At 35.2% G+C, this 22,753-nt stretch overlaps 4 protein-coding genes across 16 annotated transcripts in view; 2 read left to right on the top strand and 2 right to left on the bottom strand.

The window, feature by feature from the left end:
- Positions 1–1,223: 1,223 nt before the first annotated feature.
- Positions 1,224–2,650, top strand: LOC135161001 (transcription elongation factor SPT4). Its single transcript, XM_064118225.1, has 4 exons — positions 1,224–1,443; positions 1,544–1,650; positions 1,836–1,891; positions 2,170–2,650. Exons 1-4 carry the CDS (start codon positions 1,381–1,383, stop codon positions 2,286–2,288), a joined length of 345 nt encoding a protein of 114 aa, XP_063974295.1. The 5' UTR covers positions 1,224–1,380; the 3' UTR covers positions 2,289–2,650.
- Positions 2,651–3,667: 1,017 nt separating this feature from the next.
- Positions 3,668–7,296, bottom strand: LOC135160999 (uncharacterized). Its single transcript, XM_064118223.1, has 4 exons — positions 5,356–7,296; positions 4,706–4,866; positions 4,136–4,420; positions 3,668–3,977 (listed from the first exon to the last, which is right to left on the bottom strand). The coding sequence occupies exons 1-4, from the start codon at positions 7,091–7,093 to the stop codon at positions 3,765–3,767; spliced, it is 2,397 nt and encodes a 798-aa protein (XP_063974293.1). The 5' UTR covers positions 7,094–7,296; the 3' UTR covers positions 3,668–3,764.
- A 546-nt stretch (positions 7,297–7,842) lies between these two features.
- On the top strand, positions 7,843–15,065 carry Top2 (Topoisomerase 2). Of its 4 annotated transcripts, none has more exons than XM_064117673.1 (4): positions 7,843–8,013; positions 8,189–8,250; positions 9,131–12,410; positions 12,700–15,065. In XM_064117673.1, the coding sequence occupies exons 3-4, from the start codon at positions 9,150–9,152 to the stop codon at positions 13,972–13,974; spliced, it is 4,536 nt and encodes a 1,511-aa protein (XP_063973743.1). In that variant the 5' UTR covers positions 7,843–8,013; positions 8,189–8,250; positions 9,131–9,149; the 3' UTR covers positions 13,975–15,065. The 4 variants fall into 4 exon arrangements, with proteins under 4 accessions (XP_063973743.1, XP_063973742.1, XP_063973744.1 ...); XM_064117672.1 differs by having other exon boundaries at positions 8,186–8,250; XM_064117674.1 differs by lacking the exons at positions 7,843–8,013; positions 8,189–8,250 and adding an exon at positions 8,340–8,479 and having other exon boundaries at positions 12,700–13,552; positions 13,668–13,826.
- The window catches only part of Tlk (Tousled-like kinase), a 28,541-nt gene continuing 20,645 nt past the window's right edge, over positions 14,858–22,753 (bottom strand). For 9 of the 10 annotated variants that reach the window (XM_064117679.1, XM_064117676.1, XM_064117675.1 and 6 more), the window contains 8 exons: positions 21,485–21,715; positions 20,599–20,691; positions 19,390–20,295; positions 19,078–19,189; positions 18,847–18,985; positions 18,436–18,547; positions 18,227–18,334; positions 14,858–17,950 (listed from right to left, as the gene is read on the bottom strand). In XM_064117679.1, coding sequence (XP_063973749.1) covers positions 17,711–17,950; positions 18,227–18,334; positions 18,436–18,547; positions 18,847–18,985; positions 19,078–19,189; positions 19,390–20,295; positions 20,599–20,691; positions 21,485–21,715 — 1,941 coding nt within the window. In that variant the 3' untranslated portion in view covers positions 14,858–17,710. The remainder of the gene's footprint in view (positions 17,951–18,226; positions 18,335–18,435; positions 18,548–18,846; positions 18,986–19,077; positions 19,190–19,389; positions 20,296–20,598; positions 20,692–21,484; positions 21,716–22,753) is intronic. The other variant, XM_064117680.1, reaches the window with a different exon arrangement.

Here is a 22,753-nt window from a genome sequence, read left to right as displayed (position 1 = left end):
CTCAGTCGTCGTGTCAATGGAATTTTGTCACTTTCACGGCAACAGCCATCATTCCGGATAAATTCTTGATAAGACACCGAGAAGTGAATGCGCTAGTGGATAAACAAGTTTTATTCTTTTCTGGCAGAACAGGCGAACACGGTATATCAACATTTAGGCTTTTAAGATCATTTTTCTTGATATATTGAAGTCTGATTGTTAATATATCGGTATCGCTGTCCTGCGTCGATACGGAATAAATATCCTGATGGCAGAATCTGAGACAAAGGAGAGAAACATACAGGAGGAAACATTAGGGAGAGTTGAATGTCCAAATGTTTTCAACCTTGTTGTATCATTCCTTTTTCATATCATCGGGCAATTACAACTTGATGGTGATAATCATCAGGAGAAAAAATTGTTCAACTGCGATTCTCAATGATAATGCTGAAGATATTTGCCAGTTTAGTCCTTAATGGTCAATCTTTGCAAATTTTCAAGGTTAAGTGTAACCTTCCAGATAATTTATGTGCACCCGACGATGACAAATCTGAAAATCGAGGAAAAAAATTATGCCATTTATGTGATATTAGAAAATTGTTTTAAGTTTATGTTTTGTTTTTATTGAAAAAAGTTTAGTTTGATGTTGAATAAATAAATGTAATAATTTACTACATGCGATTGTAATCATTTAAAAACCCTAAAAGTGTTGAAATCCTCGAAATCGTTGTGTCACTGAATTTTCGAGGGCATAAGCCCTCGTTTTCAAGAATATTATTATTCCCCTGAAGAAAATGTTTCCCAGCAATATTTAATTCTTAATATTCCGCAAAGATTATTCTTTCCATTCGAAAATGGGTTGAACTGCGATTTATCGGTCGTAATAGCACAACTAAAATTTTAGAACGCGTAATATATATATTGGAAAATATAGTTTTTATTACTCGATTACTCAAAATTAATTGTTTCTAACGTTTGTACGAGGTTTGTAACCGTTTGGACTGAGCTTAAAATGTTTGGTAGTTTTCTCACTTCTTTTAATAAATAATCTACGAGACTGTGTGCTGAGGAACGTACAATCTATAGATAGAATAATTCGTCACAATGTCGCTAATGATAATTAAAAACAAAACCACGAACAGGCGAATTTTTGGGCGCCTCTTCGTCGCTGCCAGTGGTCACAATCAACAGTGGCGTGACCTACCGTCGGGGTCATGACTAGAGTTGGCGTGAAGTCGCCTGAACCCCGGAGGTCACCCTCTACTTTAGTTTATATCCTTTGTGCTTCAAACAGTGAGACAATTTGTTCAACACGCTTGTCAAACAAACGTTAAACTTATCAGGACTTCAAACTGGAATATTAGTTTTGTAAAATAATAGTTAGCAATACAAGTAGGATTAATGGAGACTGTACCAAAGGATTTGAGAGGTTTACGAGCTTGTATGGTGTGTTCTTTAATCAAGGTGAGGTATAACCTTTCACATTCACTCCGATAAGAGTCTCAATCCCTTCGTTCACAGTGATTAATTAACCTTTGCTTTTTAATTATTAATTTTTCCCCAGACATTCGACCAATTTGAAATGGATGGCTGCGAAAATTGCGACGAATTCTTACGATTGAAGAACAACAAAGACAATGTATTCGATTGCACCAGCTCCAATTTTGATGGGTAAGCATTAATGATATGTTATTGGCATTTTACTGGCATGAATGAAAAGTTATTAATTATTAATGTGTTGACAACTCAGCAGTTGATAACATTCATATGAAAAATGAAGTAATTTGATTTTCGAGAAATTTATCAAACACAGATGGCCACACTTATCATTCATGGTCTCTTTGTTTATTTATTAGGATGATTGCAGCAATGAGTCCAGAAGACAGCTGGGTGTGTAAATGGCAGAGAATAAGTATGTACATGTTTTAAAAAATAAAATTGTTTACCTTCTTTTAGTACGTGATCATGAAATGGGAAATGATTGATTATTGGATACGTGTTAATTCAGCCCTTAAAAATAATATTGGGGTATAATTAAATAACTTTAGAATATTCATTCAACAGGGAGGGAATGGTAAATTTATGTTTTTGTCATATTTAGAGGTGCTGAATATAGTTACCATGAAATTGATCAAAAATTTTCATAATGTGTAATAATACTGTCTAATTTTATTGAAAATTTGTCACTAGATCGTTTTACGAAAGGAGTCTACGCCATTTCAGTCTCTGGACGACTCCCCCCAAACATAATAAGAGACATGAAGAGTCGAGGAATAGTCTACAGACCACGAGACACATCACAGAGATAAAGTTACATAAAAGAGAGACCGATTAACGAATTTGATATCATTTATCGATTTTTTACGACTCGCAACATGGAATACAATGTCTGTAGCCTAGCAGACGTTTCGAAGATTCTTTCTGCGTGGAATTGAGAAGATAAAACATTCATTAGGATTGGTGAAGTTATCATGGGGGTACGTCGACAGCTACAACACAGACCAGTACAAACTACAAGATTTTTTCATTATCTCAAGTTCACTGACGACGAGTCCGTAAAAATTTATTAGGAGGAAGAGTGTTTATTTTTTCAAGGAAACAATCACAAATAATTATGTTACTATATCTCTTTTACAAATTGGTTTAAGTAAAAATGAATATTTAATCAAAATAGAGATTGAATTGATTTCAATAATCCTATTCTAAGAGAAGAGTTACATCTATGGACAATTTCAAAATTTTCATTTTGCAATCCCATTGGTCGTTTCAATATGAGGCGCCCAATTTCTGACCAATGTCCGGCGTGAAAACTTCCGTAAAACGCTGTTTGCTGCACGGTTTCATGTAAAAGACATCACTCGTAAAGAAGAAAACAAGTTTAATCTTTTATGTTTTATCTATCTGTTCTACTAGTGGAGAATTATTTATTTTATAACGAGATTCATCTTGCTGTGGGGAAGTTGAGAAGACAACTCTGTACATCTTTTCGAAGATGAAGATTAAATAGATAATGGGATATTTTAGGAGGTAATGCAAATTACATTTAAAACTTTTATCACTACAAAACAAGTTTTTACATTTGCAAGTAAATAGTGTGTTTCCACTATTAACGACTCACTCTTTACAGTATCTCAAACTGAGTAATGAAAAAATAATAGCCTTCAGACTCGGCCTCATTATCTGCAACCATCATTTCATTACATTTTTTTTATCTAAAAATTTTAACTTGCATTTTGTAACCATTGAGATTCGTGCGATTTTTTTAAACGTCTGAATTCAGATTTTTGATTGTCTCTGAATCATGAACCATCAAGTTGAAATATCGCGATGAAAAGTGCACAAAAAATCTGTCTTGATAATAACACTGGGCAGATAATGAAGACGCGCCTTGGGGTGGAACGACCCATGATAAATTTTTGAATTTGCATAACTACGATGGGAAATTCGAAGACTACAGAGCTATACATAAAAACAATAAATGTATATACTACATATTAAAATGAGAAAAACAAAACAAAAAAAAATCGTATATTTTAGTACAGACACCACATTCCTTTGGTTGAATAACTTACAGCACACGATGAGTTTCACTGAGGGACGAAGAAAAATAATCATTTAGGACGAGTCGAAATCGATTTTTTATAGCGCATCCTCGAGCCGAGGATACGCTATAAAATATTGTAAATAGTTTCCAGTAAAATTCATAGTATATTGCGTATTCATAAAAAAATGTTCTGACGGTTTTGAAGAACATAACATTGAATAAAAATAAATAAAGATCAGATCTAATTGCTTCCAGCAGATACTGTGTGAAGTGGAGATGGATATTTGAGAACTGGGAGATTACTGTTTACGCAATTTAACCAAAGATTTGCACACGTTGCGTGATACGTGTTGTCATTGTATATTATTCTACCACTTGTTACAACGGTGAGACAAAGAGCACACGTGTTGGGTTCTCCATGGTGGAGGGGCCATACTGGTAACTCTGTAACAATCTGCAAATAATGAAGAGTCAGATGATTGATATTCCACCTTAATTGATTCTCGTCTAGTCATTAATTTTTTTCTTATTGTAAAAAAATACGAGACGAGCCATGGAACATGTTATTGAATTGTTTTTAATCATATACGAAGATTGATTATTCATGCTTACTGGAATGTTGACATAAAAAGGTTCCATTTCCGCCCAAATTCTATCGATGTCCATCAATAAATCGTCAAAACCCATGATATTAATGTCCATCTCTTTGTGGGAGAAATTCACTCGTCTGCATACGGCTGCCACTTCTGCCAGATTGCATAGGAAATTATACCCTTGAGCAGAATTCAGAACCTCTAGTAGGACGATTTCTGAATTAATACCCGTGAAGATATTCACAGCTACTTGCAAAAGCAGAATACAGCTCTCCATGTACTGTTTCCACTCCCAATAAATTAACTAGAAAGTGAGAATGACGCATTTCATATTCAATATATTCCCAGAGAATTGTATAGGACTAAATTAATTCGTATCTCATTGAATTTACTGCATTTAATTGAGTTCAATTGCGAGTTGCATGGAATTAAATTCTATGTCAAGTCGACAAGCCGTTGACTGCGACCTCGTGACTTATCGAGTGGACATAAAGAACCAAAGAGATTTATGTCCCACTTGACTTTAAACAGAAGAATTGTCGTGAGTACTGGTTTTAAATTAGCAGTCACTGGATAGTCTAATTAATACCTGATGCATGCTCTCTGTGTCCTTTTCTTCATCACCATTAGAAGGTAAGAACGATTTAAGATCTAGGCTAGGTACCGAGCCAGAACGTGTTAATACGCCCAGGCCATTAGCGAGCTCTACACTATTCATTGATATCGTATCCTCTTTCTGGATGATCTTCTCTGTAATTAAATAAATTATGACTTAGTGGTCAATTCTCGACTTCACTATTAATTATTCTCTTCCTCTGTTTGTACTGGGGTAGTTCATTCAATTCACATTAAAATTTTAACATGTGACTGTCCGCATGAAAAGGGTTTCTGAGACATTCCTTTCTTTCTCAAGGAGCTAAAAATGATCGTTTCTTTCATTGATTCAGATTTATCTAGAACTGATCCCTCCTGATTGATTCCGATCCTAATTTGATTAACATCGGACTAGACTACATCATTAAACCCCAGTTGTAACTTCAATTTCTTTTCCGAAAACTCTATTTTTCGTATATTTAATTTTAAACAACCATAACTCCACGATTTTCAAACTTCGAGGATCCTGGTTTGTATTAAAATACAATCTGGTCTTTTTCACGCAGACAGCCACATATATTATTGAGGTATGCAACCAAAAAAACCTGATTGCCTTCCTCGTTACCAACAACTTAAAAACCTCACCTGGATCAATGGTAGTCTCATACTTTTCCTCCAGAAAATTAATTGTTTTCTCTGGACTAGCAGTAATTTCCAGTTGTGCCAATGCTTCTATAGTTTCTTGTGCAAAAGAAATTTCTTCCTTCTCCCCAGACGAATGGGGAAGGAACTGCTCGAAATCCGAGAAAAGATCCATTGATGCATCGAGTACAGACTGACTAAACCCACTAGTCAAATCAGTTTGTTCCGCCGAAACAAAGTCTCCAAAATCATCGAACTGTTCCTCCTCATTCTCCAAATTCTCTGATACTTCAGTCTCCAGAACTTGCTGAACATTCTCCACAGTAGGAGGTGGTGGGGTTTGAACAAGAATCCTCAATGCGCTGTATTTATCTTCCACAGAGTGAAGATTCATGAGGTCCAGCCCTGTAGGTTCCTTCGATTGTTTCTGACATGAGGAAGTTTCACGTTTCACCACAAAGCTTTTAGTCGGCTTACTTGGTTCGCCATTTCTGATGATGGTATCCTTAAGAACAACGGTCTTCGTCTGATTCTTTACCATACATTTCGGGAACATTCCCCCAAAAACATCAGCTGATGGTACCTCCTTCCCACTTCCAACGCTCGAACAGTTCGTCTTGAGCTTTGGTGCCGATTTTTTAGTCTTCTCGTTTATCTTCTTAATCGAACTCCCACTGCTCAAATTATGGTTAGCCAATCGAGAACCAATGGCTGAGCCTTGCTTTGAATCAATATTAGGTAATGGACAAGCTGGTAATGGAGCGCTCTGAAAATCAGTGAAATCATCGCTGAAATCTGACGAAGTTTCTGATGGACTTTTATGCGACACAGACAGCTTATTTCCAGAAATATGTGAGCTGTTGATTATGGACGATGGAACGATTGTCTCGTACGTCATTTGCGACGGAGTTGGCAAGTTTTGAACTGAGTAGACCTGAGCTTTTGGCAAAGATGTCTGTGAAGTGGATGATGTGATCGAAGTTTGTGGCAGTTGAACAGGTAATTGTGATGGTTGTGCTAGTGAAATCGCCTCGTAAGCTCTGGAGGATTTCGATGGCAATTGCAGTGATTGCAAAGTCGACCCAACCGTTGACATCTGATGGGATTGAATGGGAGTTTGTTGGCTTTGTGAGCTTGCCAGCTGATAAGACTTGGATCCTGAGTAAGATTGGACGCCCGTGGCCTTCGGTAAAAATGTTGTTTGCAAGTTTGATTCACCAGCTGACGTGTGAAGTTGGTGAAAATCCTTAGAACCTCCTTGTGATTCTGATTGTGACGATTTACCATATGATGTTGGCCTTGGTGATGTTAATCCCTGCGATCCTGATTGCCCTTGAGTTTCATTTGAGTAAAGAAAGCTCAGATTCAGTCTAGGAGTTGGTGGTCCAGGCAGCATATGCAGGACATCTAAATTCGTGAATATGTACGATGTTTGGGCAACTGCTATCAATGCCAGGACGATATAGAGTTCTAACTCGGTAAGCTGGCCAGAATATTTTTGATTTGCCAAACTCCATATGTAACCGAGGACCTCCGTTGGCAATTGACTTGTTAGAAGAAGAGGAAAAACACGATTTGTGTCCACTAAAAACTCACCCTGACTTGCACCCAGTGTTAGCTTGTCTTCTTTTACTGCCTCCCAAATGATTTTGTAAAACTGGGGCAGTGAATTTGAGCCTGTCCATAACCAATTTGGTAAGTTATAGGATTTCTTCTCGAGGGTGTTTCGAGATTTGTTCATCTTGAAGACAGCTATTGTGATCACGTTTGATTTTAGAAGTTAAATTCACATTGTCACATTCACTGCACTCGTTTGATCATGAAAATATAGTTTTTTGCATCTGCACAACTATATTTTTCTTGCTGATATTTTAATTTCCACATTTTTTTTTGTTGTACCTGAATGATTTCTCTCACGTCATCGTGAGACCAGAGAGGTAGACTAAAGTAGACGTTCATATCTCGGAGCCAGGGAGTCGGGCGACCTCTTGCTAATGATAGTACTGACCCCGGCCGTAGGAGGCGCCACCGTCGACTCTGGCGGCTGGGAGCGACACAAAGAAATAACCACATGACGACAGATGATTTTTTTTTCGCAAAATAAACTAATCCTATCGTTTGTAGTAGGTTTGTACCCGTTTGTACTGAGCTTCAAATGTTTCGTTACTTTCTCATGTATTTTTAAGTAAATAATGTAAGTCGTGACCTCTGTGTGCCATATTTTTCAGCAATCAATAATTAGACAAATAAATTATTCAATTACAAACGATTCTTTTTCGATACGAAGTGGCACAATTGAAAAATATCTGATATATATATATACATATATATATATGTGATATATATGGAAAATATCTGTTTTGTATATCTGATCTTTGTCAGAATGGTCTCCATTCCGTTCAAATGAACTTGTATTTTTCCGCCACTTCGAAAATTACTAGATTCGAACTTCCGCTACAGTGGCTCCACTAGATCTTCTCCAATCTCCCTCTCCGTAATGGAAAGTAGCTCCAAATTCCGCAAAATACCGCCTTCTCCCGCTCTTCTCGTTGTGCGTCGGTGTTCATTCCGTTGAAAAAAAAATACAGAACATCATAACGAAACGCTTGCTCTGTTAATTTTTCATCATTATAACTGCATGAAGAATGATTCTAAATGGAGGTTAGTATCACCAGTCGGGGTTTTTTAATGCGTGACGGCAAATTAATCTCGATAGTGAAAAAAAATTGTGACTCCGTGAATTGTCCCAAATCCTTTTCCCAGCCTCACCAACCGACGCTCGCTCATTAATATATTTTTTTTTCTCTGTTTATATTCCATTTTCAAACTCCAGTAGCAAGGAACTACCGACTCTGAAGACGCTTGAAGTTGAGCTGTTACTCTGTCAATTGATCAAAGGTGAGAATCAATCGAATATAATTTTTAACTTTGTAATTTTTCATTCTACATTTTTTCTCTCGATCATGCAAACCGTTCTGTTTGTATGCATGGACTCGGAAGAGGTGGCGTTTTCTTCAGATTAATATTTTTTAATTAAAAAGGCGCAAACTTGAGGTTACAGATATTGGAAATCAGTTGAGGATTTGATGTTCAGGAATTTTCGGGGATCTGCCGGGTTTATCATTCGGTAGGATTTTTAATTTTTTTTTCTGTGAATTGTCTGCCAGTTGAAATTTCTAGAAATAGACAAAGAGCAGTGTAAGCAAATGTTGAATGATTCATTTACGGTTAATAAGACCTAGCGGGGTCGTTGATAAATATTTCATTGTTTATTAAAAGAAAACTTTGAAATTTGGGGTTGTTATATTTTTATGGTGAAAGGGAGAATAGCTTAGCAGAATTGTTGGACAGTGGCAAGATCAGTAGTTGATACATGACAAAACGAAATGTTTAGATTTTTTCGATAAAGGGTTTAGGAGGTGTTAATCTTTTTTCTAATCACATTTGTTGCACTTCGGTTCTCCTTAATTTTTTCATTTTTTCGGCAGAATTTCATAACACGTAAAATTTTTTCTTCTTTTACGAGAATAGCAAATCCCCACTTTTATTGATTTTATTGATAATAAATCTAGCTCTAAAATGATCTTGGACAGAAGGACTCAAAGGGTTTTTCGAAAATCATCTTCTTCTTGTGAGTCAAGAATTCCAAACCCACTGATTCATCAGTAGAAGCCGTAAAATATTTTCATTTTCATCTTTCTTTTACTATAAAAATTTGAATACGCCACAAAAATATAACTCAATGAGAATTGTAAAACGTGTTCCCTTTTTTTGTTAGAATTGCAAACTCGTTAAAAATGAGTACGGAGAATGGAGGCGGCGATGCCGCTAAGAAGAAGACCATCGAGGGAATTTACCAGAAGAAATCCCAACTGGAGCACATTCTCCTTCGTCCCGATACATACATCGGCTCAGTTGAATTTGTCCAAGAGCAAATGTGGGTATTCGACAAAGAAAAACAGACGATGGTACAGCGTGAAATTAAGTACGTTCCCGGTCTCTACAAAATATTCGACGAAATACTGGTGAATGCTGCTGATAACAAGCAACGGGATCCAAACATGAATACAATCAAGATTGATATTGACGCTGAAAACAATACAATTTCGGTTTGGAACAATGGAAAGGGTATTCCGGTTGCTATTCACAAAGAGGAGAACATGTACGTTCCCACCATGATTTTTGGACATCTTCTGACCTCTTCAAACTACGATGATGAAGAAGAAAAGGTCACTGGAGGCCGTAACGGTTATGGTGCTAAGCTCTGCAATATATTTTCACATCGTTTCACCGTCGAGACAGCATCAAAAGAATACAAGAAGTCGTTGAAACAAACTTGGGGAAATAACATGGGAAAGGCATCAGAGCCGCGAATAAAAGAATTTGTTGGTGAGGACTTCACCAAAGTGACATTTTCCCCAGACTTGAAGAAATTTAAAATGGATAAATTGGACGATGACATTGTTGCTCTGATGTCTAGAAGAGCTTACGATGTTGCTGCATCTAGTAGAGGAGTAAAAGTCTTCTTAAATGGCCTAAAAATTCCAGTCAAATCGTTCAAAGATTATGTTGACTTATATGTCGCTGGCAGAGAGGACGATGCTGGAAATCCTCTGAAAATCGCTTACGAAAACTGCGGTCTTCGCTGGGAAGTTGCTGTAACACTTTCTGACAAGGGTTTTCAGCAAATGTCTTTTGTGAATTCAATCGCTACAACTAAAGGAGGAAGACATGTCGATCATGTGACTGATTTAGTCGTCAAAAATCTATTGGAAACTTTGAAGAAGAAAAATAAGGGAGGAATTACCATCAAACCTTTCCAAATAAAAAATCATCTCTGGGTCTTCATCAATTGTTTGATCAATAATCCAACATTTGACTCTCAGACTAAAGAAAATATGACACTTCAAGCTAAATCTTTCGGATCAAAGTGTGTAATCACTGAAAAATTTGTGAATACAGTAACGAAAATTGGAATTGTGGAGTCAGTTTTGTCGTGGGCGAAGTTCAAGGCGGATTCTCAATTGCAAAAATTGGGACCTAAGTCGAAGCAGAGGAAGTTACAGGGAATTCCAAAGCTTGAAGATGCTAATGATGCTGGAACTAATAAGTCTATGAGCTGCACTCTCATTCTGACTGAGGGAGACTCAGCCAAATCTATGGCAGTGTCTGGAGTTGGATTAATTGGTCGCGATAAGTATGGAATATTTCCACTCAAGGGTAAAATTCTCAATGTTCGAGAGGCTACACACAAGCAAATCCTTGAAAATGCTGAGATTAACAACTTGATCAAAATTCTGGGCTTACAGTACAAGAAAAAATACGAAACAGATGACGATATGAAAACGCTGAGGTATGGAAAAGTGATGATTATGACTGATCAGGATCAGGATGGTTCTCATATCAAGGGCCTTTTAATAAATTTCATTCATCACAATTGGCCATCACTTCTTCGTCGTAATTTTGTGGAGGAATTTATTACTCCAATTGTAAAAGCAACAAAAGGATCTCAAGTATTATCATTTTACTCATTACCTGAGTTTGAAGAATGGAAAAAAGAGACGGAAAATTTTCACAAATACAATGTAAAGTACTACAAAGGTTTGGGTACTTCTACTGCTAAAGAAGCTAAAGAGTATTTTTCAGACATGGCAAGGCATAGAATCAGATTCAGATACGATGGTGAACAAGACGATCAGAATATCATAATGGCTTTCAGTAAGAAGTGCGTAGATCAGAGAAAAGATTGGCTAACAAATCATATGGATGAGGTGAAGAGGAGAAAGGAGGTCGGACTTGGCGAGAGATTTCTTTATCAAAAAGACACTCGTGCTGTTACATTCTCGGATTTTGTCAATGTTGAGTTGGTGCTTTTCAGTAATTATGATAATGTTAGATCTATTCCAAGCATGGTTGATGGTTTAAAACCTGGCCAGAGAAAGGTAATGTTCACATGTTTCTGGAGAAAAGATAAAAGGGAAGTGAAGGTAGCACAATTGAGTGGTTCTGTTGCTGAACACTCTGCCTACCATCATGGTGAAATGTCCCTACAGGCAACCATTGTCAATCTCGCCCAGAATTTTGTTGGTAGTAATAACATCAATCTCTTGATGCCAAATGGTCAGTTCGGTACCAGAGCACAAGGTGGAAAAGATTGCGCTAGTGCGAGGTATATTTACACACAACTCAGTCCACTAGCAAGATTTATCTTCCATAAACATGATGATGCTGTACTCAGGCATGAGTATGATGACAATCAGAAGGTTGAGCCTGTTTACTATGTACCCGTTATACCAATGGTATTGGTTAATGGAGCTGATGGTATTGGAACCGGCTGGATGACAAAAATTCCTAATTATAATCCAAGAGAGATTATTGAGAATTTGTACAGAATGATGGACGGTGGTGAGCCGAAACCCATGATACCTTTCTACAAAAATTTCAAAGGAACTATTGAGAGATGTGGAGACTACAGATACGTAATCTATGGTGAAATATCAATAATTGCTCCTGATAAAGTAGAAATTACAGAGCTACCTGTTGGTTGTTGGACGCAGACTTATAAAGAGACTGTTCTCGAGCCCATGCTTCAAGGAACAGATAAAACACCTGCATTGATTACTGATTTCAAAGAGTATCATACAGACGTTGATGTTAAATTTATTGTGACTCTGAATCGGGACAAACTTCAAGAACTCGAAAAAGAAGGTCTTCACAAGGCTTTTAAACTTCAGACGACAACATCAATAACTTCAATGTGCGCTTTCGATGATGCTCAATGCCTCCAAAAATACGATTCTGTTTTGCAAATTTTAAGAGGTTTTTATAAAGTGCGATTGGAGACCTACCAAAAGAGAAAAGATTATCTTGAAGGAATGCTCAAGGCCGAAGCATCGAAACTCAGCAATCAAGCCAGATTTATTGTGGAAAAATGCGATGGTGATCTTATTATTGAGAATAAGAAGAAGAAGGACATGATTGCGGAACTCATTAGAAGGAATTACGATTCTGATCCACTTATTGCATGGAAATTGGCACAGAATAGGGTAGAAGCTTTGGTAAGTCGAATCTTTATTCAGATTTATGGTATTAAAATTTTATACAGGGTAATGTGATTTTTTTTAATGTCTCGCTACCAAAGGAAGAAGAAGTGAGTTCAATTAATTAATTTTAGTTAATGGATCGCAGATGCCAATAAAATAATAGCTCTAATGAATAAAAAACGTAATAACACTAGTGAGAAAACCTGCTAGACTCATGTAGAGTCTCCTGATTCTCTTGGGCCTTCAGAATTTTTATCAATTCTATTTTGAAAATTTTCTAATGGAAAATTGACGCATATTTCAGGAAGAGGTAGCGCAGGACCAAGAAGAGGATGAGCCAGCATCAGCGGCTACCATGGAGAAAGATAACTACGACTACCTGTTGGGAATGACGATGTGGTCTCTGACGAAAGAACGAAAAGATGAACTTTTGAAACAACGGGACTTAAAAGTTGCTGAGTTACATCGTTTACAGGCGAGAACACCTATGAGTCTCTGGAAAGAGGATCTCGACGCTCTCTTAGCGGAACTCGATCGAGTTGAAGCTAAGGAACGTAAAGATGAAGAGAAGCCCAAGGAAAAAACAAAGAAAGCTGCTGCTAAGCCACTCTATAAAGTAGAAAATTCTCGTCGTATCATTCCCACAATTGACAGTGATCTCAAAAAACGTATTGAGAAAGCAGACACTCTGAGCAAGGACAAGAAGGAAGGAATAAAGAAGGCTCCACGTGTGAAGAAAGAGAAAGACACTGGAAAAGAGGACAAAGATGAGTTTGATGCTCTTGTAGAGTCAAACGCAAAGTCACTGGAGGATAGACTAGGAACGAGCCCAGATAAACTTGATAAAAAGAAGAAAAAAGGTGGTGGGAAACAAACAACACTACCCTTCAAACCTATTGAGAAAAAGAAGAAGAAAAAATCAAGAGGAAGTGACGAAAGCGATGGGAGTGATCCAGACATTGATTTCGACACTTTATCACCACCTCCACTACCTAGAACTCCAAGACGAGCAGCTGCTACGAAGAAAAAGTATAATTTAGATAGTGAAGCGGAAGACGGGAGTGATGTAGATTTATTGAGTGACGATGAGGATAAAAAACCTTCGTCTGCTTCATCTTCAGCGCCTTCAGTGCATCCAGCACTTTCAGCTGGTAAAGGTAATGATACTGATTCGGAAGATGATTTTAAATTTGATAAGAAAAATCCCACACCCAAACCAAGCTCTGAGGAGCTTTTTGATTCGTTAGTTGGTAATTCACCTCTTAAATCTAGTGGAGATAAAACAGTGAGCTCGAATGAAGATTCGCCTATCATTAAACCACCGGCAAAGAAGGGAAAAGCAACGGGCGGAAAGAAAAAAGAGAATGGAGGACCTAAAGGAGTGAAGAGGCCTATGAAGAAGAGTAATTCATCTGATGAGAGTGATGATGATATTTACGAGGCAAGAGGGAAGAAGAAGGTGAAGAAAAATGAGAGTATTGATGATAGTGTTGTGGAAGATTCTCCACCACCGAGAAAGCCTGGAGGAAGAGCCAGAAAGACAGTTTCCTATGCTGTGGACTCAGATGACTCAGATTGAAACATTTAGGATTAAGTAGAGTTACAAGAGGTTATTGTTTTTTGTCAATATTCTAGGAAATTAATTTTCATTGAAAAATTTTTCGAACGTTTCTCTCTGAACCTATTGGCTTCACAAATATTGACAAAATACATCAACCAGAACTAGATTGTAGAGCTGTTTGAGCTCTCACTTTACTAGTGATTCAACAGTTTATGGTCCCCACGAGCTTTCGATAAGTCTTTGTGGTAATTAGTCTGTAATTCATTAATGTGTAGGTAAACTGCAACATTTTTTAATGATTCATAGGTAAATGAAATTATCCAATCATCTGTGAAATTGTTCTGAGATCCAAAGTACTTGTCTGAAATTTCCTGAAGTTAAACTAAGGACTTCTTGATTCTCACTTGATAATTTTAGACAGTCAAAAAATGAGAATTGAACATTTTTTTTTCACCTGGTTTTTTAATTGATTTGCTTCCCTACGAAATAACTTTTCCAACCCAATGATTTTATATGTGAATTATTTTTTTTCGTCTTGTTTCCGAGTTGTACAGTAAACATGATTAATCTAGACTACGTATTAGAGTAATTAGAAGTGAGTGGAAGGGAAAATGCACATGAACGTTATTTGATAATTTTTCATTCTCTCACGTTCAATTAACAAAACTGACAATTTTCATGCAATTATATGTACTTTTTACATTGTCATTACAACGAGACTCATTCCAAGGCATTGAAAATTAATAGAATAAGAATAATACACATTGCTAAGAGTGCAACTGGGTCGCTAGAATTTTGTTAATTTACTGATGTGAATGGATTTTATGTGAAGAAAATAATGGAAATTCAATGATGGTGTGATGAAAAATAAGTTATTTTGATAGCATTAACAGAATACGTGAAGAAACCTTTTTTAGTGAAATCAGTTCAGCTGAAATTTTCAGAAATCATAAATAATCATTATGTGTAAGTCTCTGAATGGATAACACTCACCTGACATTTTTAACTACCCCGTGTCTCACATTGGTCCGATGAGTAAGAAAATTGTGCGAATGAGTATGAATATTAAATTGAAAAATTAATGTTTGAATAAAAAATATGAATCAATATTTTTCTAGGTTTTAATTTTCCCCTTTTCGTTAATCAAAATTTTTCTGGATGAAGATAGAGGGGGTGGGGGGAGTGGTGTTAGGCTGTCCAAGCAAACCAGATCAGACTTTGTATTCTCTTTTGTCCATTATTCCACATCTTTAGATAAAAATGGGTCCAGACCATGAAAGAATTACACAAAAAAATAGGCTTTCGCAATATTGAGGTACTAAAAATTTAAAAAATAATTACTGTTGAGTGGACCAATTATCTTAACGTACTTATTTTAATATTGGTTATTATGTTAATGAAAAATAACGAAAAACACAGGGAATAAATGCGAATTTTCATCGTTGTTGTTATCGACATTTTTTTAAAATCGCGTTAACTATAATACAAAGCAAAAGGGCACTTGATAAAATAACTTAGTCTTCTATTTTCATAATTATTAATATCTATATAACATACATATATAAAACAAATTGAGTAAAGCGACTAATCGATTCAGGTTCGTAAAATTATGATGATTATTTTAAAAAAAGTTTTTTTAGATTGACATGTTTTTCCAATTTTTCATCCCTGCACGATACAAATAAAAATGACAAAGTCCCGTAGAAGGAGGAAAAAAACGAATTGATTAATAATTCATTACTTGGATAATTTATCGATCAAGCAGTGAAATGTATAACTTTCTCAAAACTCTTCCATTGTCAAACAATTTACTATCGACATTCAAAACGTTATTTTTGACATTCAAAATGGGTGCTAATTTACAATAATTGAGAGTCGAAAATGTAACGTAACTGTTGCCACTTCACTGTTAAATCGAATCAACAATGGAATTTTTCATTGTTCTATCGAATCAATTAAAATTGTGGAATTAAAAATAAAAGGGGAAACAATGATATGCAAAATGTGAGAAATCAATTCAAAACAATTTTTTTTGATTTCCTTCGGTTTTTAGTTTTTTTTTCGTATGATATATACACGCATGCTAGATTGTAACAACTGTTCGATTTTGTTTTCATTGCAAATATTCCATTATTCTCATATCACACACTAGACAACACATGAATTGTCACATAGGAAATAACTGAAATGATAAACAAAATAAATCTAATTATTACTTGTTAATGCTTCATTAATTTTCTTTTTCACTATGTTTTGTTATTCTTAATCCACCAAAAGTATGAACAGAATATTGCGTAGAAAGAACATTTACTTTTGAAATTTTGAATATTTATTTTTTATTTTCACGCACACGTTCTCAAGCATTCCAATTTTTTCCACGAAAAAAAGTGTAGAAAAACCGACTCAAAATGATAAAATGAAAAAAAATATATATATCTTTCACTTGCATGAAACGTTTTTTTTAATTTGTTTTCTTGCTTTTTTTTAAATTCACAAAAACTTATCACATGTTTATCTCAATTTTTTTATCCTTTTTCAAATCCTTACATTATTCAATTTTTCTTCATTTCTCACTTCATTTACATTATTTATTCTCATTCAAGCACTAGTATTGTTTTTTCTTTCGAATCAGCTCACTGTTCGATACAAGGAACAATAACACAATTGAATATTCTTGTCATTTTACGGACACAACGTATTTTAGTTGTTGTGTTTTTTCAATTCAGCAGTGAAGTGATAAAACGTAAAAAAACCAATTGCTCCTCTTGGGTGAATATCGAATTATTCTAATAATGAGGCACTTCCGGAGAAAATATAAAAGATGTCTTGTTACGAATTTCTTCGTCAAAACAAAAAAATCACCGCTCATTTTTTCCTGAAATACCTCTTACTACTCCTTGGAGGGGCAAATATAGCAAATATGACTAAACTACGTTTTATCGTTTCACTCCAAAATAACTGTATTAATGATTTTTCTCTTTCGTGATATTTTGCGTGTATAATTGCCTCTCTCTCATAACTGAAATAAAAAGAATCAGTTATTTCATTATTCCTCCTATTATTTTCTTATTTTTGATTCCACAAAAATGCACTGATTATCATTTTAATCAATGAAATTCTATGTCGTCATTGATAGCAATTTTGTTAGTAATTCCTCCTTCATCGAGAGGGATGAAATTAAATTATTTAATTTATGAATTTTCATTTACCGGTGATTATTGTGGCAGAGTGAATGTCTGTGTTTGTAACAGTGATGTCTGAATAATTTGTTTTCCATTATCCATCCTTTTATTTGTATTTACACTTGAATTAATTATTAATTTCTTACATTCACTGTATTTTTAATTTTTATTTGTTTATTTATTTTTTCATTATTTCACTGTTTTTTGTTTATTTATTTAGTTTTGTTTTTTTTATTCACCTCTTTTAATTGATGCTTATGATGTGCAGTTTGAGTGTCTTCTCATACAGATTTGGCATTTTTATTTATTTTTTAATTTCTTCTCGTTTCTTTAAAATTTAATTTAATTATCGATGAAAAGTTCTTCACTTCATTTTTCACTCAGTTCTGTTTACTTTTAACCTAGTGAACAAAACAAAACCTCCACTACTGTCCCAATTCATTTGGACATCTTCAAATGTTTGTCAAGCAGGAGTTGGCGATTCTCCCATGTCTTTATTTTTCTGCAGGCTTTTTTTTGTCATAGAAAAAAAGAAAAAACAAAAAAAATTGTACATTATTTCATGTTTTTTACTACGAGCTGCTCGATGCATTCATGCCACTGAACATTCCAGTTGTAAATGAGGTTTGTTGCTGTTGCTGCTGTTGCTGCTGTATTTGTTGTTGTTGCTGCTGTTGGGCCTGTTGCTGTTGTTGGCTATTTGCTTGACGTCCGTGCTTTGGCACTGGTGGCTGGAGGTATTCATGTCTTGCTAATGTCAGTACATCGATTCTCTCTTCTTTTCTGTACGCCAAACAGCTTCGTATAAAACTCTGTAAAAATCGTAATGTATTATCAATCATTATTATATCGGCTTACGAAGAAATTGTCAAAAAAGCATTTGAAAAACGAATTCACGAATTCTTTAGCACTTGATGGAAAAATTTTTTAAAAGTTACTTTTGATCTTTTTGCGGAGTGAATTGAGTTCTGCAAGAAATGTAACTATAAATTTTTCAACTAAAATAATTCAAAGGAACTCCATTGCCTGTTTCAATTTGCTACGAGAAATTTAATTTTATCTATTGCCATGAAATTCGCTATAAATACCTTAGCTTCGTTGCTAACTGTCGGCTTGTTGGCAAATTGTACCTCAGTTGCTTTCAATATGGTATTCTCCTCCAATATAGTCGCTTGCGACTGATTGTGTCCGAACGGCTGCGAAAAATTATTAAATTGAGTACAACATCCATTAATCGAATTGGAAATGTCATCTTTCCATCAGTGAAGTTATCATTCCAATGACTTGCTATAATTACCTTTTTACCATAGAGGCACTGATAGAAAATAACTCCTACACTCCATACATCAACCTTTGACGATATTTTAGGTGGGTTTTTCCCAACTACAAAACACTCTGGTGGTAAATACCTGCAATAATATAAATTAACAAATATTCTTCAGTTCAAGAACAGATCAGTATTAAACTGAAAGCAAAATATCAGATGATAAGACATGCAAATTATTTTTTGAGTATCTCTGAAACAAATAAGTTTTACACATCATTATTGCTAAAATATATTTTAGCAACATAAAATATTATTTTCTTATAAAGCTGCTGCTTGTTCTGCGGATGATTATCGAATAATCAATATGATACCATGACCACATTATAATAGAAAATTGTAAACAATTTTATTGTATTGATAGTATTGATTTAATATACGAACCAGTACGTCCCAGCTCCTTGCGATGTCAAGTCCATTCCATGATCAGGATTGTAGTTCTCCTCATCCATAACTTTACTCAAACCAAAATCTGTTATCTTGATTTCGCCGCAAACATTCCCCTCAGTCAATAGAATATTACCTATTGAACATAAAAAAAATTAGTCCCTTGAAAAATTGATACTGTCATTCAAAGCATCAAGTTATTGAAAAATGTTTAGTTAATTCATTTACCTGGTTTAAGGTCATAATGAATGACAGGTGGTTTTATTTCGTTAAGGTACTTCAACGCTGAGACAACTTGCATAACAATGGATCTTGCCTCTCTCTCAGGAATCATTTTATGCTAAAAAATTAATGAACCAATAATGAATTACTCTCCCTCACAAACAAATATCATATCACTAGAATATGATGACTCAACACCACTTCGAGATCAACTTTCAATAGATACATTGAACATATCCCGGAAAATATTACTGAAAGATGACTTTCTGAAGTAATGTTGAAATTCTCATGCATATTGCTAATAAAAATATAAATTACCTGTTTGAGATAAAAGTCAAGATCATGACCATCACAGTATTCCAAAACTGTACAAAATGAATTGGCATCAATTTCAAAAACATCATAGAGTTTGACAACTCTCGGATGATCGAGTGCTTTATGTATATTATATTCCCTCAATGCATGTTTAATATAATTGGCTTTTTTATCCTCTTTCCAGTCTTTATTTAATTGATGTACCTTACACGCAACATATCGCTGTTCCTTGAGATCAAATGCTTTATGTACCTCACTAAAACCACCTTTGCCTAATAACATAAGTAATAGGTAACGTTCATTCAGTACTGGATGTGAATTAAAACGTGATTGGTCCTCATTGTGTATTCTTTTTAATTCCCTAATGTGTAAATTTCGTTCTCTCTCCAATTTTTCCATCTCAAGTTGTAAATCAGCATCCTCTTTTTTCAATGCACTCTGACGTAATTTGAGTATTTCATCTGCCTCGTAATATTCCTGCCATGTGTATGAACCAGGCACAGCATCAGGCTTTAAAAATGTTGCTTCAGTACCATTATGCAGTGATGGCTGTGGTTGACTACGTTTACGGCCAGTTTCACTATTTGATGGCCTCTTTTTTAATAATAATTTTTTTTGTCTGTCAATCTCCTCACGTTCAGTCGATATTTCTTCCTGTCTACGTGCTAATTCTTGAAATGCATAACCATCCGTCCAATTTTCTTGAAACGTAGCACCAACACGTTGGGTTACAAATTGTCCAAGTCTCAGTCTATTTTGCATACATCTTTGTCTAGCCTCTTTCTTCTCAATATTTGATTTCTCTTTAAGAAGTTTCTTTACAACGTCTATACATTTATTTATATGAGATTTGTGCTGTTCTAGAATTTTTTGTTGATTCGCCATTTGATGCCTTAATTCTTCCGTTGTCTGTGAAAATAAAAATCATTCTCCGAATTATGTGGATTCATTTTTACCCTGGAAAAAATTGAATTTTACAAATATTTTTATATGAATATTTGCAACCACTTCGAAAGAGAGAGTACAAAGTTTAGAAAGAAATGTTAACAGGCATTTGCTGACAAAATGCTCATGAGGGAAAGGTGTCTTGAAGAATTTTAACACACTTATCCGTATTGAAGATACTTCTGGACTTCAGTGAGTTGAGTTACATAATTTTTCATTCAACAGCAACATTATAATCTAAAAAATTGTTATTTTCATTGTACTTACTCTATTTAATTCGTCAATTTTATTATTACGTAGTTCTAGATCTGACGATGCCTGAGACTCAAACTCCTGTATCCTCTGACAAGTGAGTTCCGTCTAAAAAAAAAATATATAATTTGTTATGGATTAATGAAGTACCTTGGAAGTGTGGACGAAATATTTTGTTTTACTAGTTTACTACAATAGAAATCGACTCTCTATCAAGCAGAATACCTTGAGCACCGCAATTCGAGTTTAACAAAACGTAGGGGATAATGAAAAATACTCATGATAATCACAACTACAGTGATAATAATAATCATGCATTTATGAAAATAAACTAATAGTCTGGAAGGCGAGAACAATTTTCCCAAGAATAATATTCACCATCAGAAAAAAAAATTGAAAAAACTATTGAAGGTAAGAGTGCAGAGGTGAAGAACACAATTTACATGTTCAAAAGAGTTTAGCTGAATACTCTGTCAAGATTCTGAATCAATATTATAAACTTATTGGGTTGAGCTCACTAATCTCAAAAATCATTGCAGAAATGGCTTATCACTTTTCTGAATCTATCTAATCAATATTCATCGAAAATTCCGAATTAGTTGCTAAAAAAAGTCAGGAGAATTTTTCATGACTTCAAATGTGTATAAAGACTATAAAAAAACAATATGTTAGTTGAAAATACCCAAACCCATCAATTTTTATATAATGGCAAAAAAGGCAATTCAGATAGACTCTTCTTTGGTATTCATACTACTCTATCACAGCAATCTAACTGAAAAAAAAAAACGAATGGCAGTGCTGCTTGGTATAAAAAAGAATAAATAGGCAATATTTAAAAGAACTAAACTGAAAACATAAAGAAAAATTAATGGGGTTTGAGAATTTCATTGACGGTGCTTACATTTGGGGTGTTTGTCTTCGCCTGCCTGACCTGGCTTGTCCTAGGTAGGTTCGTGGGCCTTACCTGAACCTGCTTGCTGACCATTGAGCCTGCAGGTTGTGTCGTAGCTGATGGTGGAGGTGGGGGCTGTATTTGAGGTCGTGGTGGTTGCATCAGGGATGAAAATTCAGCGCCCGAAGCATTTGGCGTTGTCGATTGGGATGATACTAGAGGTTGAGCCGATGGTGGATACTAAAATGTAGGACAAATATCATTGATTATTTGAGAAATACATTCATACGTATTTTAAAACGTTGGAGAGAGTTGATCTGAGAGAAAATATTTCTCATCCCGAAACCATAATTTTTCTTATTTTCTGACCTTCTGTCGTTCTTTTGCAAACAAACTGGACGTCCTTGAATATCTCTCAAATCGAATTCATGATTCTCAAGAATTTCATGTCTTGACAAAATACTATTCTCAGTCATACAAACTTGAAAAGAAAAACCTTTTTTCATAATAGAATGAGGACATAATTCGATCAAATTCTTGGACAATTTTAATATGTGTGGTCAAATTTCGTTTTCAATGTTCGTGGGATTTTCACACGTTGAGGACGAACTCTGCCAACAAGTACTGAACAACATTCGACGCTACGACATGGGAAATCGGCTGAATTAGGCACTCAGCGCAGAGCACTGAGTGTGTAATCAGCCGATTCTACCATGGACTGGGGAAAAGCTATTGATTATTGATTCAATCACCCCAGAAGCATACACTAAGAGCAAGAAAAATTATTTTTGCCAAAAATCCGTTTACTTGAGAGAAGTATTGATTTTTCCTGGACCAATACCGGAGGTTCTATTAGGGCTCAATTATGATAACGGTGTTGCTCGAGAAGATGTTCATCCCTGGCGATTTGGGAGCCACGCAACTACATCATTGTTATCTGGCTTTAAATAAGTCATTTAACAGTCATGTAACTGCTTGGATACTTCATAATTAATGAATCGACAGGGATGTCAGTTAGCACCAGAAGTAAAGGTCCATTTATTTAATTATAACAATTGAAAAACTGTACCAAATACTTCTGTCCTCTACGAAATACAAAAAAAAACAGTGAAAGAGTTCACCGAATGTTATCTGCAGACTAGTCATTATCTATAACAAAACCATTGACATAATTGAAGCCTAATTAGTCTCATTATGATAGAATTGATTGGAAGAATAAGATTGAAAACGCAAATGTTTCTTCTCAAGTAAATGAGCAAATGCATAAAATAATTTCTT

Source organism: Diachasmimorpha longicaudata, chromosome 3, assembly GCF_034640455.1.
Source record: "Diachasmimorpha longicaudata isolate KC_UGA_2023 chromosome 3, iyDiaLong2, whole genome shotgun sequence".
Lineage (NCBI taxonomy): Eukaryota > Metazoa > Arthropoda > Insecta > Hymenoptera > Braconidae > Diachasmimorpha > Diachasmimorpha longicaudata.
Note: the sequence above shows the minus strand (reverse complement) of the source record. Positions and strands in the feature narration are given on the sequence as shown.

Coding starts and splice junctions, on each gene's coding strand:
- LOC135161001 (XM_064118225.1), top strand. CDS start 1,381: ATGGAGACTGTACCAAAGGATTTGAGAGGTTTACGAGCTTGTATGGTG. Junction 1,651..1,835: donor ACCAGCTCCAATTTTGATGG/GTAAGCATTAAT, acceptor TTTATTTATTAG/GATGATTGCAGCAATGAGTC. Junction 1,892..2,169: donor GTGTAAATGGCAGAGAATAA/GTATGTACATGT, acceptor ATTTGTCACTAG/ATCGTTTTACGAAAGGAGTC.
- LOC135160999 (XM_064118223.1), bottom strand. CDS start 7,093: ATGAACAAATCTCGAAACACCCTCGAGAAGAAATCCTATAACTTACCA. Junction 4,421..4,705: donor ACACAGAGAGCATGCATCAG/GTATTAATTAGA, acceptor CTCACTTTCTAG/TTAATTTATTGGGAGTGGAA. Junction 3,978..4,135: donor CTTTTTATGTCAACATTCCA/GTAAGCATGAAT, acceptor CATTATTTGCAG/ATTGTTACAGAGTTACCAGT.
- Top2 (XM_064117671.1), top strand. CDS start 8,439: ATGTTCAGGAATTTTCGGGGATCTGCCGGGTTTATCATTCG. Junction 8,480..9,130: donor TCTGCCGGGTTTATCATTCG/GTAGGATTTTTA, acceptor TTTTTTTGTTAG/AATTGCAAACTCGTTAAAAA. Junction 12,411..12,699: donor AGAATAGGGTAGAAGCTTTG/GTAAGTCGAATC, acceptor CGCATATTTCAG/GAAGAGGTAGCGCAGGACCA.